The sequence below is a fragment of the Gymnoscopelus microlampas genome (assembly GCF_963454915.1).
Source record: "Gymnoscopelus microlampas genome assembly, chromosome: 6".
Taxonomy (NCBI): Eukaryota; Metazoa; Chordata; class Actinopteri; order Myctophiformes; family Myctophidae; genus Gymnoscopelus; species Gymnoscopelus microlampas.
Window position 1 is genome coordinate 22,874,230 of NC_139943.1, and position 17,776 is coordinate 22,892,005.

General features: G+C 40.2%; 1 protein-coding gene across 1 annotated transcript; it reads right to left on the bottom strand.

The window, feature by feature from the left end:
* Positions 1–413: 413 nt before the first annotated feature.
* LOC311046742 (AT-rich interactive domain-containing protein 3B-like) lies at positions 414–16,730 on the bottom strand. Its single transcript, XM_084059261.1, has 9 exons — positions 16,488–16,730; positions 15,128–15,781; positions 6,808–6,882; positions 6,436–6,508; positions 5,004–5,187; positions 4,362–4,612; positions 2,980–3,249; positions 2,596–2,685; positions 414–1,833 (listed from the first exon to the last, which is right to left on the bottom strand). The coding sequence occupies exons 1-9, from the start codon at positions 16,509–16,511 to the stop codon at positions 1,691–1,693; spliced, it is 1,764 nt and encodes a 587-aa protein (XP_083915387.1). The 5' UTR covers positions 16,512–16,730; the 3' UTR covers positions 414–1,690.
* Positions 16,731–17,776: the final 1,046 nt, after the last annotated feature.

Genomic DNA, 17,776 nt, shown 5'->3' on the forward strand with positions numbered 1-17,776 from the left:
TCCCAAGTGGACATTTACACATGCACATAATCAATTATGCCAATATTGATCCTCATCGATTGATTCATTCAGCTGCCCTGCCACCTCCATACAATGGATGGCCACTAGAGGGGGGGGGTCTGACTACAGGGACAGTCGTATAACTCACTTTAATCTGTAGCTAAATGTAAAACCTCTCTTCAACCACCATGAGAAACATGACAAAATACCTATAGAATCCATCGTGTGGGCAATTGGAGCCACACAATTTCCCCTTGATACAGCGTTTAAAAAGCATCAATCTCATATTTATCCTGTCGCAATCTTCCTCTTTTTTTTATAAATGATCCAAAATCATCAAGCTGCAAACCGACGAAACAGAAGAAGAATCCTACATCACACATAAGACTTTTATTGTATATGGTCATGTCCAAACAGGAAATACAACAGGCAAAGACCAAAACAGACTCCCAACATCAAACTTTTTTTTTCACAGCATCTATATCACTGAGATGCCCGTTTCCAGTGAGAGATATTACCTCTTGATTGTCCAAATATTCTTCAGCACAAATTAAGCAGATAAACAAATTGACACTCTGTGTTAAGTATCACATTATACCGCCAGAGGAGTGAGGTAGAATTGCTTCAATGTTCCAATTGTCAAAATGCTCTTCTGATCAAAAGGCTGAGGTCATTCAAGATACATTCTCTTAGCTTAAGTACAGTATAACAGAACATTAGAACAGACAGTATACAGAGCAGCAATACAGCATGAAATAGAACATCAATCATATGAGTTCACCCTGGTTGTTTAAGCAGAAATTCCTGAGAAAGTTACTTTCCGACTTGGAAAGTCAAATGAGGTAAGTGGTCTATCACTTCCATTCAAAATGCGTTTTCTGCAGAAAGCTTGCATCTGCATTCATTAATTGAGCAGTAGCTGACAACTGACATGCAGGCTAATGAATGTAAGGGAATCCTCCTTGGCCCAGCCAAATCACTGCCAGTGTGAAATATACATTTGCTCTGTCATTATTTTCCAAAATGCAAACCTTCAGCAAAACAGTCACAATACACTGTATATCATACCCTCCCGCTGCGTAAATATGGCTTGCTTTTACATACGGCCACTTTTGTGTTCCATCTGAAACAAACCAAATGGTTAAGGGTCGAGGTATATAAAAATGGCCAGAGGTATAACAAAACGAAGGCTTTTTTGGTCTTCATTAGCTGCACTACACAGCTTATTTGTTCTATTTCTATGAGTTTGACAGTTGATGAGCTACATTAGTAGCAGCTACATAGATGCACTTAACAAAGCCCTTTCTTGACATGAATGTCACTACATTTTCAAAGTAGCTTCTATGAGGCACTACGGTAAACTTTACTGAGTCTACACCTGATTAATTCTGAAATCCTGAGGTCATTTACAGAAAACGGCACCCAAATTTATACTCCCATTCAAAACAAACATAAAAAAAAATTAAAACACTACAAAAGATATATATACGGTATATATAAAATCATATTGTTGAATGAGTTAACATGTGATTTCTCCAAATGAATGCACTGCTTATGAGCGTCTATTAAGAGGCTGAGTTTGGTGTTGTAACAGTAAATCAAAGAATATTATCTGATGACGATAATAATAAAAAATAATATAATAATAATAATAATAATAATAAGGATGTACATAACTCATGGAGGAGTCTTAATTTGGTTCCTTTGAGGAAGAGGAGGATGAAGACAAGGGGCTGTGTGCAGTAGAGAGGGCAGTGAAACCACTTGTTCCAGCAGGGGTTATGTTGTGTGGCACCACAGGAGCTGAAGAAGGCCTCTGGGCAAACAGCATTCCTAAGAGGAAAAATAATTTTGGTGTTCAATACAGGAGAGGTGCAGCCTAAATCCTGTACTGTAAGTAAGGGAAAAGCTTAGGTGTTTCAGTGAGCCTGCATTAAATTAGCCAGTTCAAAAGGTGTGGTCAATGGGTATGGTTCATTTGCGATTCATACATTAAAAAAAAAAGTTTAAATATATTTGACCAGACACATTAGAAACATGTAGACAACACGGCAACACTTATACATTATGTTTTGGCATATCCGGCTATTTTCTGCAAAGAGATATTGTTGTTGGACCCCTGGGGGTTCACCGGTCAATGAAGTATATGGGGTTTCAGTGGTAAACACAATCACAATGAATGTTACTGCCTTCAGTTGTGTTTACCCATCAGAATGTCTGCTTTGAAACGGGTCTATGACCTAATCTCTATTGAAACGGGTCTATTACCTAATCTGTACTAAGTTTTTTCTAAATTAATCTGAATGTTTGTGTAAATTTGTTATGCTATGCTGATGAATTGAATACATAGGACCACAATGGCCAGTTCCCAGATCCTTTTTGTGTTATCCTTTTAGCCTTAATGGTCTTACTGTACACGTGTTGTTTACATGACCACAGCAGAATGTTGTTCATACTGGGCATGTCATAATAAGGGAACATTCACAACATGTCTCGTTGTGAGCTTGTAGAACGGCTATTTCCGGCAAAGAGATTTATCCCTGTCAACAAAGTATATACGGTGGGGTTTAAGTGGTTAACACTGAAATGTCTCACCTTTGTAAATGGTCCCATTGACTTCCACTGATACACTGATGCTGGCCGCTCCATTGGTCGAGATGCTCAGAGACAAGTCCTGTTTGCTTTCTATGGAAGGAAAAAAAGTTATTATAATGACTTAAGTTAATTTGTTCTGTACACGCTCTAAAGTAATTAAAACAAATGAATGAACGAACGATGTGCAAGTTAAAGATAGCGGATGATAAAAACAATGGAGCAATAATACAAACAATAGCATGTGTTGTAAGCCTGTAGATTTGCTACTTTCGCAGAATGTTCGGCTATAGGGGTGCTAAAGTTCATGTGGTTAAATAAGACATGACAAGCTGAGGAAAACACTCCCATCATTGACGTTAATATTAGCAGTAATTTGTGATCTACCTTGGCCATTGTTCAGTTTGAGGTGGGGGTTGAAGTGAGAGGCCATGGCCAGTAGGTTCTGCTGTAAGGCCTGCTGCATGAAACGCTGCTGCTCTTCTGCAAGCCGTGCCATCTTCCTTTCTGGACCCTCGGCGGCCATGCCAGCGGCCCTCTCCAGTTTCTCACGGAGTTGTTCCAAGGTGACGGCTTGGGCCAGCTGCTGCTGCTGCCCCAGTGCCAGAGCCATGGCATTGGGCAGCCCACTGGGTCGCATGGGAGTGGAGGTCTCATCTGATGATGCACAGATACAAAAAAATGTGAGGATTAAAGCTGCAATCCAGATGCTTTACGTCCTCTGCCGGCGGAGAGAGGTAATTGCAGTTCGAACACAGGGATCCGAACCTAAGGGAGACCAAACATCTACCACTCAAGGGAATCCTTAGGTATTCTGTACATTTCTCTTTAAAAAAATGTAATTTCACATAATAATCTCAAAGAACTAGACATTCAACATCGTCTTGTGGACATTTCCTCATTTTGTGGAGAAATACGCAGAATACATGAGATGTTTTTTGCCGCAATATATGATCTCCTTGATTTATGTTCCCAACTCGCATTGTTAATGGCTTGAGCACCGTTCTAGTTCCATAAAAAAAAACACCAGAGGGCGCAAGTCTCCCACATTAATTTTGTTTGTTCATCACAAGCTAGTCACATTGAACAGTGATGTTTTGGCACCAGATATAATAGCTCAACAATGAGATGAATACGTGTTTTTAAGAAGAAAGAAATACAACAGGACGTGATTCAGGTTTTACTTAAAACTTCTGTATCAATACCATCTTTAAAACATTCCTGTGTGTGTGTAGGACACTCAGAGGAAAGACTGTATAAGATTTACAGAAGTACAATTACCACTACTTTGATGTAGTATAAAGATGGAAAATGTATGTTTCCGAAAAACAACAAAGGACACTTATTTTAAACCATTCAAACCGGGAATGCATCTGTGTAACCACTTTAACAATTATTTTACAGTTTGGGCTATTCAAAAATAGCAGATATACAAGCTCATAGCGCTATGAGCTTGTGGATCTGCTATTTTTTTTAAATCTCAACATTTGTGCAAATATTTGAATATATGTATTTTTTTAAAGGGAACATTTTTGACTAAAATCTTTGCTTTTGGGGGGTCCCTGGAACAAAATATTTAAGTCCGCAGCCAAATACATATAATTTTGGGGGTCCTTGGACATGAAAAAAGTTTGAGAACCACTGATAATAGCAACATCAGGTTTTAGGAGACATTTGTAGAATCGGCCTCAGGTCTAAATGGGTTAATACAAGTCTCAAGTGTTCACGCTCATGCACACGCACACCCATCCATCCACCCACCCACCCACCTGTGGTTCTCTTGAGAGAGGGTCTGTGTGATGAATTCAGGCCATTGTGACCACCAGGCGGGGTGTGCAGCTTGGGAGAAGCCAGCAGGGTGTGTGGAGCCGTGGTGGGGGAGGCAGAGAAGCGATACAGGCTGTTGCTGTAGCTGGGACGTCGGCCCTCTCTGCGGTTACTGTCGATGGCAGCCTGCAGCTCGCCCAGAGAGCTCAGCCCTTTCTGTTCACATTCAAACGCATACAGGTACTTCATGTACCTAAAAAGGTGGAAAGAAAAAAAAATGCATCACTATTGTGGTGAGCTGCCACCAGAAGCAGAGAACTATTTAAAACTCTCAAAAATATTAAAAGGTCATTGTATTCTTAATAAGCAAAACAAAAAAAGAGTGCAAGGGGGAAGTACAATACGCAATCAACTGAATCCACAATAAAACAGAAATAAATACATTCTAATTATGCATTACATATATTTGCATCTATTATATCATTATTTTATATTTTATTATATTATTGTTATGTAAATGTTTGTCAAAACTTGTGCAGGTCTAGCTAGCCCAAAGTTCATGACGAGAGCAAAGGAAACCGGTCAGTACTTTTTCATTACTAATTATGGAGTTTGTTAAAAAGCAGATTTACAAAGACACCTACTGTGTACGTAGGGTGAAGGCAGCACTGGTGATGGAGGTGGGGAGGTTGAGTCCTCTGGTGATCTCTCTCCAGATCTTCTTGTTGATGACCTCCACCAGGCCTCCTTTCTCTGTCACCAGCTTGTACAACCTGTACAGGTCCAGGATCTGCTTGGCCATGATTGGAATACGGTTCACAGGAGTTCCTGAATGAAATCGGTGGGATACATTTCTCAGCTCCAATAGATTTATTTTGCCTATTTTACAGGCTGAAGTCATCTTGTTTTACGTACATTTAACCACTTAAACCCTATGTATACTTCATGGGCCAGAGTCCCCCAGGGGTCTACTTGGCCCCGTCATGACCCCCTCCTTCTCTGAAAATAGCCAACCTACAAGCTCACAACGAGTTGTGACGCATCGTAGATATTTTCAGCAAATATCATAATATGAAAATATTTGCATATTTTGAAATGCCCAGAATAGGGACCAAATGACATGACACAATAATAGATATGTAATGCTTGCATGAGTTTGTGAGACGGGGGAAGGAGGCTTGTGGAGCCAATTCAACTCCTTTTATAAGCACGTAATAATAATAATAATACATAAAAGATCTGATCAATTTGCTGGAGGTGGAACATCAAAGTTTAACAATTCACAAAAAGAATAAGAATAAACGGAAAGAACATCAGAAGGCTTTGTTGGAAGTACATGCAGGGTTACAGGCAGCATGTATTTTTCATATTTTTATAAGCTTTGGTCCAACACAACACAGTGGTTTGAACATCTACTGTCCACACATTCTGATTTAAAAAATAAAGCAATGAGGGACAGACTGGCGCTGTTATGTTTGTACAGTATGTATGTATGTATGTATGTATGTATGGGATTGTGACCTGTCCACCTGTGGGTTCGAGTCTAAGATTAAGTCAAGTGGGGCAGAGTGTAATCTGTGTGGATGAACGTTACTAATGAAGCTCGTTTCAAATGGATGGGGGAGGGGATAAATCCACACAGTTCTGCTCTGTTATCACTTTGCTTTTAGAGTTGGGGGAGGGGGGTGTTTTAGGACCAGAATGCCAATGCAAGAACTGACAGCTTATCCCACCAACCCTGCGATAAAGCCAATTAATGAGGGGTGGGCAACAAGTTGGAGGAATAAGATTACTTCTTACTTTAAATGAACACATGCGCCAGCAACAAATAGCAAGGTGCTTTTCATAGTATTTCTGTTATGAGTAGAGGTCTTATTAAGTGTGTGCTGCATGTGGAGAAGAGGGGATTCCATAGAACTTAGTCAACTGAGCTGTGGACATTTCAATATGTTCACATGCGCACTGTGGTTGGACTATATGATGACATCTTTCTGTTGGTTAATCAAAGGTAGCAAGATATTTCAGATGTAAATGTTTACAACAGTGCTAGTCAATGGGCCTCATTCTGTGACATACCTCGTTTTTGCATAAAGATGAACAGCTCATCCAGAAACTCCTTCCGATTTGGGTCGTTGTCCAGTTCATAAAGCTAAGATATAAAAAATATTGTCAGTGATGAGCTAATCAAGTCTCAGGTTGTCTACTAGAACTCGGCGATATAGTGATATTATATATATATTTATCTGGGATTTTGGTCATCATAATATTGTGAGTTTCTCAAAAAACATCTTGTGTGCCAATATCTTCTGAAAGCACCAATAATAAAAAATATCATTACATTTTCGTTATGAGGCTTTTAAAAAATATATTGTGATCATTTGATTTATTCACTATCTCCCAGCCTAATTTCAGACATTTATTTCCATACAATCAATAGACACAACTGACCTTGGCAAAGTCCCTGGATGGTTCACCCTTTGCTTTTCCACCTTCAGGTTCCTCTGTCCAGCCTCCACTTGCCTTCTGTAAACAGACAATAGACATTACATTTAAGACATTTAGCTGGTGTATACTACTCTCATACCATAACCTGCAGAAGAAACTTCAATTCCTAGTGCACCAATATCATAAAGATAGAAAGAACATAGAAGGTGGGAGGAGAGGACATGAGGTACTTTGCTTTAAGTTTCTTCCACACTTTAGTCGTTGCCAATTCCCCCATGTATAACACAGTCCCTGTTGCTGCCAACTCCCACTGTTGGCCTGTGATGGGAGTAGACAACCATGTGCCTCCAACATGAGGTACTTCTTGAAGTTTATTCTGTTTTCCTATGCCTTTGTTTTTACACAACCTTCGAATGCAACCTATTGAGTCACATTCTGTTTATGTCTGTCTGTTTTATGTTCCGTCTATAACTGATTGGAATAATGGAGACGATACTCATGTTTGTTTACATTGACCCCCATTCCAGGTTTACTATTGCAAATCCACCTCCTTGCTTGTGGTCTGCCGGCATGCTCACTCAAACCCCTACAACTGATCCAGAATGCAAGACCTGGTCTTCAACCTCCCAAAAACGGTTCACATATCCGCCTTCTGCATTCTCTTAACTGGTTTCTGCCCGCATCCAATTCAAAACACTGGTGATAATGACCTACAAGCCAATTAAGGGCACGGCACTCCCTACCTTCAGGACATGGTCCACCCATTTCCACACTCTTTGATCAGCTAAACACAGAATGTATGTCCCTCCATTCCCTACCACACCCTGGCCGACTCTCCAAGCATCAGACTCTTCACCCTCTATCCCAAGCGGTGGAATGACCCTCCCCCAGTCAGGACTGGAGACGCACGCACTCCCCATTTTTCACTGCAGTTTGAAAACTCACCTCTACCTCACCACCCATTTTTGATAGACGCTAGTTATACTATGCAGGTGTATGTTGGTTACTTTTTCATGCTGTGCAATACATGTTGTTTTCAACAGATACTAGGTTTAATGTTGACCTGTTATCCTAGGTACTTTTAGCAGTTGATTTCCGACTCCATTTACCTGAACATTTACCCTTCTTGCCGACTATGGTTCACGCCACTTACTACAATCTCTAAGTTGCTCTAGTGGATACTGGATAGTGTCTGCTAAATGCTTAAATTGTAATAATAAACTAATAACAAACTTTATTTGTACAGCACCTTTCATCATATATCATTAAGAAATGCAATATACAAAACATTGTAAAAATAGACAAGTATGATCACAGCAGCTTACATGCTCAGTCCGTTTTGCATAATCAGTCATCAGTCAGTAAGTGTAATTACTTAAGTAGTTACTTTTTCACTCAAGGTCAATGCACAGTAAAATCCTCAGTGTTCATTTAATCTGGAGTGCAAAAATGTAACCTATCAACCATTTGGTTCAGTTTTTACACTCTCAGCGTTAAATGAACACTGAGGATTTTACTATAAGGAATCTGCGCTTCCCACCTGTTCTGTCTGAACCTGTTCCCCTTCCCAGCAGTAAAAAACAGTAAGTCACTGTCGTGCTGGAGGGTTGAACAGCTGGTCAACCTGAGGATCGGTCTGCTATAGTTGCACTGGTGTAAACCACTGATTCCCAAACAGTGGGTCGGGCCCATTTGTGGGTCGTGGACCCATTTTAATGGATTACGAGTAAATATCCCCTTTTTTTTCGCTTAATACATATAAAGAAATATATATTTCAAAAGATTTTCAAAACTTTCAATATAAAAAAAAATCTAAATGTTTGATACATAAAGAAATCTAACATTTTTCAAAAGAATTTCATAAATACAATAAAAAAAATAAGAATTTCCATAGATAAAGAATTTAAATTAAAAAGAATGTCACAACGCGCCATGAGCTATTTTCACTATAGCCCAGTCCCAGGGCGACATCAAATTTCTCTTTTGGGTCTCAGCTGAAAACGTGGGAACCAATGGTGTAAAAGGCCTAGTAGCCTACTGCTTGTGTATGCGGGAATACATTCAGGACGAGATGCCAATTGAACCACAGGCACAGTAAAAAGAAAAAGGAGAGATTAATGAAAAGCACAACACTCATTACACAGTTTAACATGAGACAACCCCTCCCTTTCTAACCCCGTGCACATCCTATGTGACAGTTTAAGGTTAAAGAATGTGAAGGGAGAGCAGTGGGAGACCAGTAGGAGACCAGTGTGTGTAACAGAGTGGAAGGAGCCTGCTGAGATGCATTGTAATGTCCAGTCTAATGCCTGGTACACATTATACAACGTTTAGTCAGACAGCATGTCGCATTTAAGGATTGCAGAGTCTGAATCTCGCTGCTCTTTCTGTCTCGACCACATTAACCCTGGTGTCCCTATTTTGCACAAATATTTGAAAAAAAAACAAATGTAAACAACTTAATTTGTTTTATTTTTTAATTAAGAATTAGCTGATCTACAAGCTCACGATGCATCAAGTGTACACTGAGAGCTTTGAGATCAGTTATTTTTGCTATTTGTTGTTTGATGACAAAGTATTCAGGGCTTAATAGGTTAAATAATGTCTTACTAGGCAATGAGACAACTAGGAATCTCATGGGGTGACTAATTTAAGGGTCTGATCATGACTTCTCATCACAAATCCAGCATCTATTTGATTCATGGGAGTACCTTGACGTCCCTCAATTGGGTGGCCAATTAATGTGTAGCACAATGGAATAAGATGAGGAACACCGTGAAAGTAAACATAGAAAATGGGGAACAAGCAGCTCCTTTGTGCTAATTTATTTGTTATAGCTTGCTTGTACTGAGAAAAAAAATCAATAAGTAAGATGTACCACAAAACCTGGATCAAGAACACTTTGTTGGGTTCCTGACAAATATGGGTTGACGGTCCATTCAGCGAGAATTGAGAATTCATTGGCTGTTGTTGACCCTCATGGACAGGAGAGCCTGCCCCTGAGACTGTGGCAAGAAAAATCACACTTGTCTGATCTTGTCTGAAGAGTTTGATCAGCTGTTAACACCGCTCTGACTGAGTCACTGGGGGTGTCACACTTAAAACAACTGCAATCACAGGCTCTGTCTGTGATTTTCCATTAACAAGCTGTGATTTTCCCATGTGCTGTTATATTAACATAACACACTGATTTTCTTAGGATGTTTAAAATAAGGCTAAGATTGTAAAATCCAAGGGAAAGTTTTGTAGCCTGTACTTTACATGCAATAAGCAGTCCCATAATGTAAGAATGTACATTTTAAACTTGAGATAACCTGCCCTTTAAAGACCTTTAAAGACCATTCCATTCAGCACACAACTATCTGTGGCCATTTATTCCTGGAATATATTTAACCCATTTATTGTTCTCTCTCACATGCCACTTAGTCAACACTGAATAATGGATTGATTTACTGCATTGAAATTTGAGAGAAATAAATAATTCTACTTGTTGCTTCAAAATGTAAGTAATTTATTTAGCTGCCCTTCCTTAGGATCACTCAAAATCATATGACTTCATAGACTTCTGCTAGCATTCTTACTACAATGAGTGCTCTAAAGATGTTATTCCATTTGCTAGGTGGTTTATGGTAACCTGATCAGACCCACTGGGGCTCATAATGATGCCATTTCAGTCCAGGGGCAATAAAATACACTGGAAGTAGCTAATAGAAGAATTGGCTTTCACTCCATGCAAAGCCCCTTAATGGTTGTTGTGCAGGCAGAACCAATTCAAATGGCTAAAGGTTCCACCAGCTTCTATAGTATGTCAACTAGAATAGTCAGGTAGGGCAAACATTTTCCCTCTGAAAAACACATATCTTTGGTTATTAACCGTGTATGCTATATACTCACTCTCTCACACACACACACACACACACACACACACACACACACACACACACACACACACACACACACACACACACACACACACACACACACACACACACACACACACACACACACACACACACACACACACACACACACACACACACACACACACACACAGGAGTGTTATACACAAAACACACAAAAGCAGTCACCCTGGTGATAGAGTTGTTGACACATCTAATGGCTTGTGGCTTAGCCTTTCTAATAAAAGGCACTGCAACTGGCCCCCAGCAGCAGGCCTATTGACAGAGAAGGGAGATAAACATCCCGGTCTTTTGGTCATCAAGTGAAAATAAATCCCTTCCCCCTCTTATTGATGAGCCAGGGAGACCTACTGTGGATCTATCAACAAAGAGGCTTCAGTTAATTGCTCACAGCACATTCAGCAATCTAACCATGTGAGCCCAGATCATTTTCAGGGATCAGTTCAATTAGTTGGGGTTTGTAAAGAAAAAAACAAAAAAACAAAACATTAGATGTAGTGGGAATAGAATGTACTTAATAATTCTGTGAGTCAGTTTGTGTTTATGCATAGCTGGACTCACATGGTTAGATGGGGTAGTGCTTTATGAGCATTAAGTCCAAACAAATTAAATAGTCTCAGGGTCAGTACACAAAAGTGCAATGTTAACTAACAGAGGTCTTATCTTCAAGTTAGTTCTAATACAAAGAACATTAAGTTAAGTAAATGATAAAAATGCTACCTCTGGTAATGAGCAACAGTACAGCGTGTCCTGTGAAATTATACCCCTCAAGATTTCAGTGGAACCAAAGAGTGCGTCACATTTTTTTTTATCCAAATCAAGAGTCAAAATAAATTATCTGGCCCCCTGATGTGTCTTGGGATGGACTACAAGCCAAAGGCGCTCCGTTTCTACTGGCCCAGCAAGGAAATTAATGGGTTGCTGGTGGGCTTGAACAATGGATGTCCAGCATATCAAATTGTTCAAGCATGTTACTTTGTACAGTTCAAAGAGAATGGAAGTGAATTACAGTCAAATAAAAGAATGAGAGGTCATACCCACCCCATAAATCTCAATTGAATAGCTCTTGTCTATCTATATTTAACCAAACCAGGAAAGAGAACTTACTTAATGCTATAAATAGCTAAGTTAACATTAAATGTAAAGCCTCGGTCAGTTAAGTCAATGCTGAGTTTGGTCAACACCATTAAAAAAAAACATACTTCATACATATTGTACATTTTAATGAAGTGTGTTCCCGTTCAAATGAGCAAAACAAACGTACAGTCGCATAGCATTAAGGAGGACTCCTAACACCATGGACCAGAGCTAGAACCAACATTACTCTAGCCTTTAGTCTCCTTCAACTTCTCATTAGAACGCCTTCTTACATGGTCAAAGAGAGAACACAGATACCATGTAAGATGTTTCTCTAGTCTAGTTGGTAGGGGGAAATAAATGACTCGGCTTCACCCACCGCTTGTTCTTTGTAAAATAATTTTCTACCCATATTTGTTATAGAATTAAAACCAGACCTGGTGCTATACTGAAACGACTTTGCACAGGGGTAGGGTTTACTTTATACCTAGTTTTAAGACTTGAGACATTGTTCCATTTCAGTTTTTGTTAAGTCTTCGGTACATTTTGCACTTCCATTTATATGCTCTTGTTCTATTCATATAAAGACCCAATATCCCTAAAAGAATGACTAAGGTTGCATTTTACTGTATTTTCTAAAGTTTTTTCTTTCTTTCTTAAATTTACTATGTGCTGAGGAAAATAGAGGCATTCCCACAGCATTCCTAATAGCAGTGGAATCTATTGATTACTTGCAGCTGAGTCAAGCTACCATTAAGTGTTGCCAGGCAACAGCTAAATAATGCAAGGAGAACAAATGAGATACAGCTAGGTCAGCAGTGATTGGTTATTATGGATCTACAAGGGTTTAAATATCAAGGCAATGGACAGATGTTTAAATGCAATGAATGTGGTGGGGGGGGGAGCAAATTAAATACTCATACTAATGTTGTATGCTAATGTGCTGATGCTTCCCTTTCTGTTGAAAATTGTGATACTTCTCCCCAATCTGCAAATACTTGAGTTATAGAGAATAGCAGGCAATAACATCATAATAATATGTTCTCCTCCTCCTCACCCGTGACCAGATAACATAAAGGAAAAAGCATAGAAGATAAGATACAGTAAACTTTTCATTTTGGTAAGAACATGATATAGATGGAACTACAAGATTTTGCTGTAGACTGTAATTACCAAAAACTGAAATGGAATGTTTCAAATCTTACTTAATAAAGTAATAAAGTAAAGTAACTTCTGCAGAACTGTTTGTTTGTGCTAAATGACTGTTTCCCAGTTAGACATCTGTCTCCATAAACTAATAAACTACCACAAGCTAACACTGTAATTTCACTTTGATAGTGTGAATATTGGCCCTTAAGGGTCCTTTCATAGTTAAATGAACAATCCAAATTGTGTAGCTGCCTGCAGTATACTGAGATATACATACAGTACTACCACGGACACCACTGTCCTTCTGTCCGACTCCACTGGCCTCATTAATCACAATGTATAGAAGAGGGGCCAGGGTAGGGGTGACTCATACAGTACAACCAATCAGAGAAGCCTCCATATGAAAGGGTAAAAAGAGGAAAAAACACACACACACACACACACACACACACACACACACACACACACACACACACACACACACACACACACACACACACACACACACACACACACACACACACACACACACACACACACACACACACACACAGTCAATAGGCAGCCTGGAGGTTTGAGTACTAGTAATTATACTAACTAGACATATATCCACTGTAAGGTGGTCTATACATTTTTTGTTTTTTTCCTATCATCGACATGTTTCTCTTTGCCGTTTGATTATTTTCTCCTTGCTCTCCCTGCCCCCCCCCCCTCTTTTTATTTTCTCTTCCTGAAAACAACCAAAACAATGGAGCTTGTACACAAAAGGATTTCACCCACTTCTTTACACCTGTAAACCCTGTGATGTGGCAATAAAGTTGATTCTTGATTTAGATAAAAAACCCTTGCCATGTACCTCATTATAGCTCCTATGAGCATCTCAACATACAACATTCAACATGTCCAAGGCCTTGCATTCACTCTAGTTTTTTAGTCAGTACCTCATAACTAAATATGTGTGAACTGTGAAGCATGGATCCTGTTGTGTTGGTCTCAATTTATGTTAACCTCTAACGATTCTTCTGGAGAGAGGTTTGGGTGGAGGCCAAGACCAATTTGCCTTGCCAGTGCCAAGACGCGTGTTCTCAAAACGAGGGACATTATAGTATACGGTAAAGCCCGGCTGAAGGAGGAATCCTGGACTGGCGACTCGAGTTCAAAACCAATGCTGTCAGTGTCGGGCTCTGCGCCAAAGCGTCACACTCCTTCCTCCACATGTGGGCCTGAATGTTAGCAGCCATGTGCAGAAATCCCAGCAGGGACAAGTAAACAATGAAAGCGGGATAGAACACAAACACACAGAGGAATACTACACTAGATACTAGAAATGTCCTTTTTCTTCATGTAAATAAGATGGAATGATATATTGACTTGAGTTGTATTGAGTCTGAAATGACATAATACCAGATGGGATATTAAAACTTTTTCGTTTTGTTCATTCTTTTCTAAATTTAGACTAGCCAATTATATTTTTGGCTTCTCCCCAATTTAGTTATGCCAATTCATTCCTCCCCACACACATTTCTGTGTTGTCAATGCTGTCGTAATCCTACTGACTCACCTGCCAGTGAGGAGCCCCCACCAGGAGGACATAGAGCCTTCGTCTTCGTCCTACTCCTCCCGCCCAACACTCCCCGCTGACAGGTGCCGCCCCAGCCCGTAGGATTACGTGCCATGACCAATATCACCCTCCCCGCCCAGCTTCCCTCCCCCGAACACGGGTCATTGTGTTCGTATCTGACGCCCGACAACGCAAGATGCACCACGGTGGATTCGAACCCACAACCTCCGTGGTGGTGGGCAGGGACTTTTCCCCGAGCGCCTAACCTTAATGTTTTGATATACCTATTAGCAAATAAAAGCTTGACAAACAAATGCATTTTTAAAAATACATATTAAAAAAGGTCATTGTTCTTGAACTAGCAGCCAATTTCTAATTACAAAAAGAGGGGTTTGAGATAATGCAATCACACTGGCCACTGTACTCAGATCCTTAACCGTCACCAAACCTAAACTTAATCGCATCTAACGTACTGTCTAAACACAACCTGATGAACAAATCTCTGGCTATTTGTACGATGCATTTTGGGTATAATACTGCCGGTTCAGGAGCCACAACCCAATTAAAAAAAACTCAGCTGAACTCTCATTCTACAGCAACAACAAAAATGGCTTACTTGTTTAAGCACCTCATCATAGCCCCAGTCAGCGAGACCACCAGGCGATGCGAAGGATTGTTGGCCCACCGGAGAGGGCAGGTCATTCTCTTCTGGCTCCTGTTTCACAGTGATTGGCTCCTGCTTCACAGTGACTGGAGGAGATGTGGTCAGTTGCTTTGCAGGTGAGGCCGAGGAGGAATAAGGAGGAAGGGAGAAGCGGGGCTCACAAGCAGGAACCTGAGGGAGTCGAGGTATCATGACCTGATGATGATGCCCGTTCTCATCACCTTCCTCCATGTCATCGTCATCTTCATCCTCTGCAATTTCTTCATCTTCTTCATCATCATCATCCTGATCTGAGTTGTGATCTCCCCTCATGTAATCAAACTCTTGATCCATATTGCTCACATTGCCGTCCATAGATTGTTGTCCCATTTGAGGAGTATTGCCATCGGCCCCTTTTCCCAAGAAGGTTGACTGTTGCCTGTGCCCAGAGGCCCTAGCTGCAGCAGGCTGCTTGCCGAAAAGGAGCTGGGCTTGAAGAAGGTCCATCCCCAGCTTGGCCTCCTGTTGCCTCTGAAGGTGCTCCATCACAGCCCCAAGTCTCACTCCAACCGGGCCCCCCTGGTGGCACCCTGGTCCTCCTAGACCACCCTCCTGGGACAAGCTGGACTATGGACAAGAAGAGAAGTGGGGTTCTTTGTGGTCAATTAAGCCATGGGAAAACAGACATTTTGTAATCCAATTATTGCACTCACACAATACACACAACTTCCTGGCCTACAAATTTACAAAAATCTCTTGAGCAAATGTGCTTTGTATGTAATTAAATTAATATTTATGTATATATAATATATAGTATAATATATAAAATATAATATTTTATTATTTATCTAAATAGGCCCTCAGGATACACATAGGCCTAAAAACCCAACAGGTGGATACAATACTGTTTGAAAAATAATAACAATAACAAAACTGATGGCTGCGACGTTAAATTAGTTCAACTATTCGTTAATATATTGATAAATCCAGAATAAAACGAATGTAGAACAGCATATAACGTTAGGACGCTTTGTAGGTTCATGAAAGCTGATGAACATTTGAAATCGAACAGTTAACGTTACATGTAGACTGCAGCAGCTAGGCCAAAATCTTTCTGAACGATAGTTCAAAAGAAAACAACAACTGATCAATATACCAAAGTAACATACATTCGTGTTCAGAAACATTCTAAAACTACTTGGACATTAAAATATCGGAAAAAAAACAACTATGTTCCTCGTGAAGCTGCAAATAAACCAGTCCAACTTGGAGATTAATCGCCCCTGGCTTTGTTTTACTGTAACAAACTCGATCGGAAACGTTGCCGACTCACCATTTGCGCCTTCGAATAATCCATCACCGCCTCCTACTATACAGGTAATATCAAAAACTTCCCTTCTTTCCTCAGATCGATCGATCGATCAATCGCGTTGCATGACCAAAAGTCTTTGGTTTACACCGGATTTGAACCCTCGATCATATATCATAAAAGCTCAACAATGTGATCGAATGATCGAAAGCCCCAGTGTGGAGGAGAAGTAGCCTAATAATGTCCGTGCTGCTCACCTCCCCTCGACTCGTCACTGACTCACACACACACTGCGCATGGAAACTCAAACATCTCTGTGATTGTGTGACTGAGTGGCCTACACCCCCAACGCCCCCTACACCCCCCCCCCCAACCAGCGTTGCCAGGTTTTGCGTGAGAAATAAGCAACCAGGTCTAAGAAAACAAGCCCAAAGAAGCGAGCCCTTCTCGCCCTTTAAACATACAATGGCTATTTGAAAATACAAGCTACAAGCTCACAACGCGTCACGATGCAACATGTTGTGAGCTTTTTGATCTGCTATTTTCAAAAAAAAATCTTAAAAGAACATTTGAAAAAATATTTTATAAGAATATTTTTTGAAACATTTTAACAACACAAATCTTGTATGGGGATCCCTGGCATAAATTGTTTTCAAATGGGGGGGGGGGGGTCTGCGGACAAATGCATATTAATCTGGGGGTTTTTGATACACTGGTTTAAACAACAATAGGGAACAAGCCCAAATAAACAACTACACTTTAGAAATAAGCCCCCCCAAAAAACGCACCCCGCAACTACCAATATTTACAAGCAACTTTACAGAAAAACAAGCCCAAAGTTGCTTATAATAAGCAGACATGGCAACGCTGCCCCCAACTCCATGAATGAAAGATCCGCCCCGTGTGTAAAACGCCTGGAAACTGGCCTTTTCTTTTGTAAGGCAGCCTTTCGAGTTTTACCTCCCGGGACTTCACAGTTCACAGTCACACACAGTAGTGTGGTGCAGGCAGGGATCAAAGAAGGCCACATGTTCACCCCCAAAATATTACATTTCCGCAGTGTTTTTTTTTTTACTTAAGTAAAAGTAACAATAACAATTTAGAAATTCTCTGTTACAAGTAATAGTCCGGAATTAAAAATGTATTTGAGTAAAAGTTCAAAAGTATTGGTATCAAAATGTATTTAAAGTACCAAAAGTAGAAAGTAGGCTACTCATTATGCAGAATGTCCCACGTTTTCAAATGTATAAAATAAAATACCAGTTCTACAAGCTCACAACGTTTTTTGTTGGAGATATTTGTTGGAGATATTG

Excerpts from the sequence above, each read along its gene's own strand:
- LOC311046742 (XM_084059261.1), bottom strand. The coding sequence starts at position 16,511 with ATGGATTATTCGAAGGCGCAAATG. Across the intron at positions 2,686-2,979 it reads CAAACTGAACAATGGCCAAG|AAAGCAAACAGGACTTGTCT; the intron begins GTAGATCACAAA and ends TTCCTTCCATAG. Across the intron at positions 1,834-2,595 it reads CAATGGGACCATTTACAAAG|GAATGCTGTTTGCCCAGAGG; the intron begins GTGAGACATTTC and ends TTTTCCTCTTAG.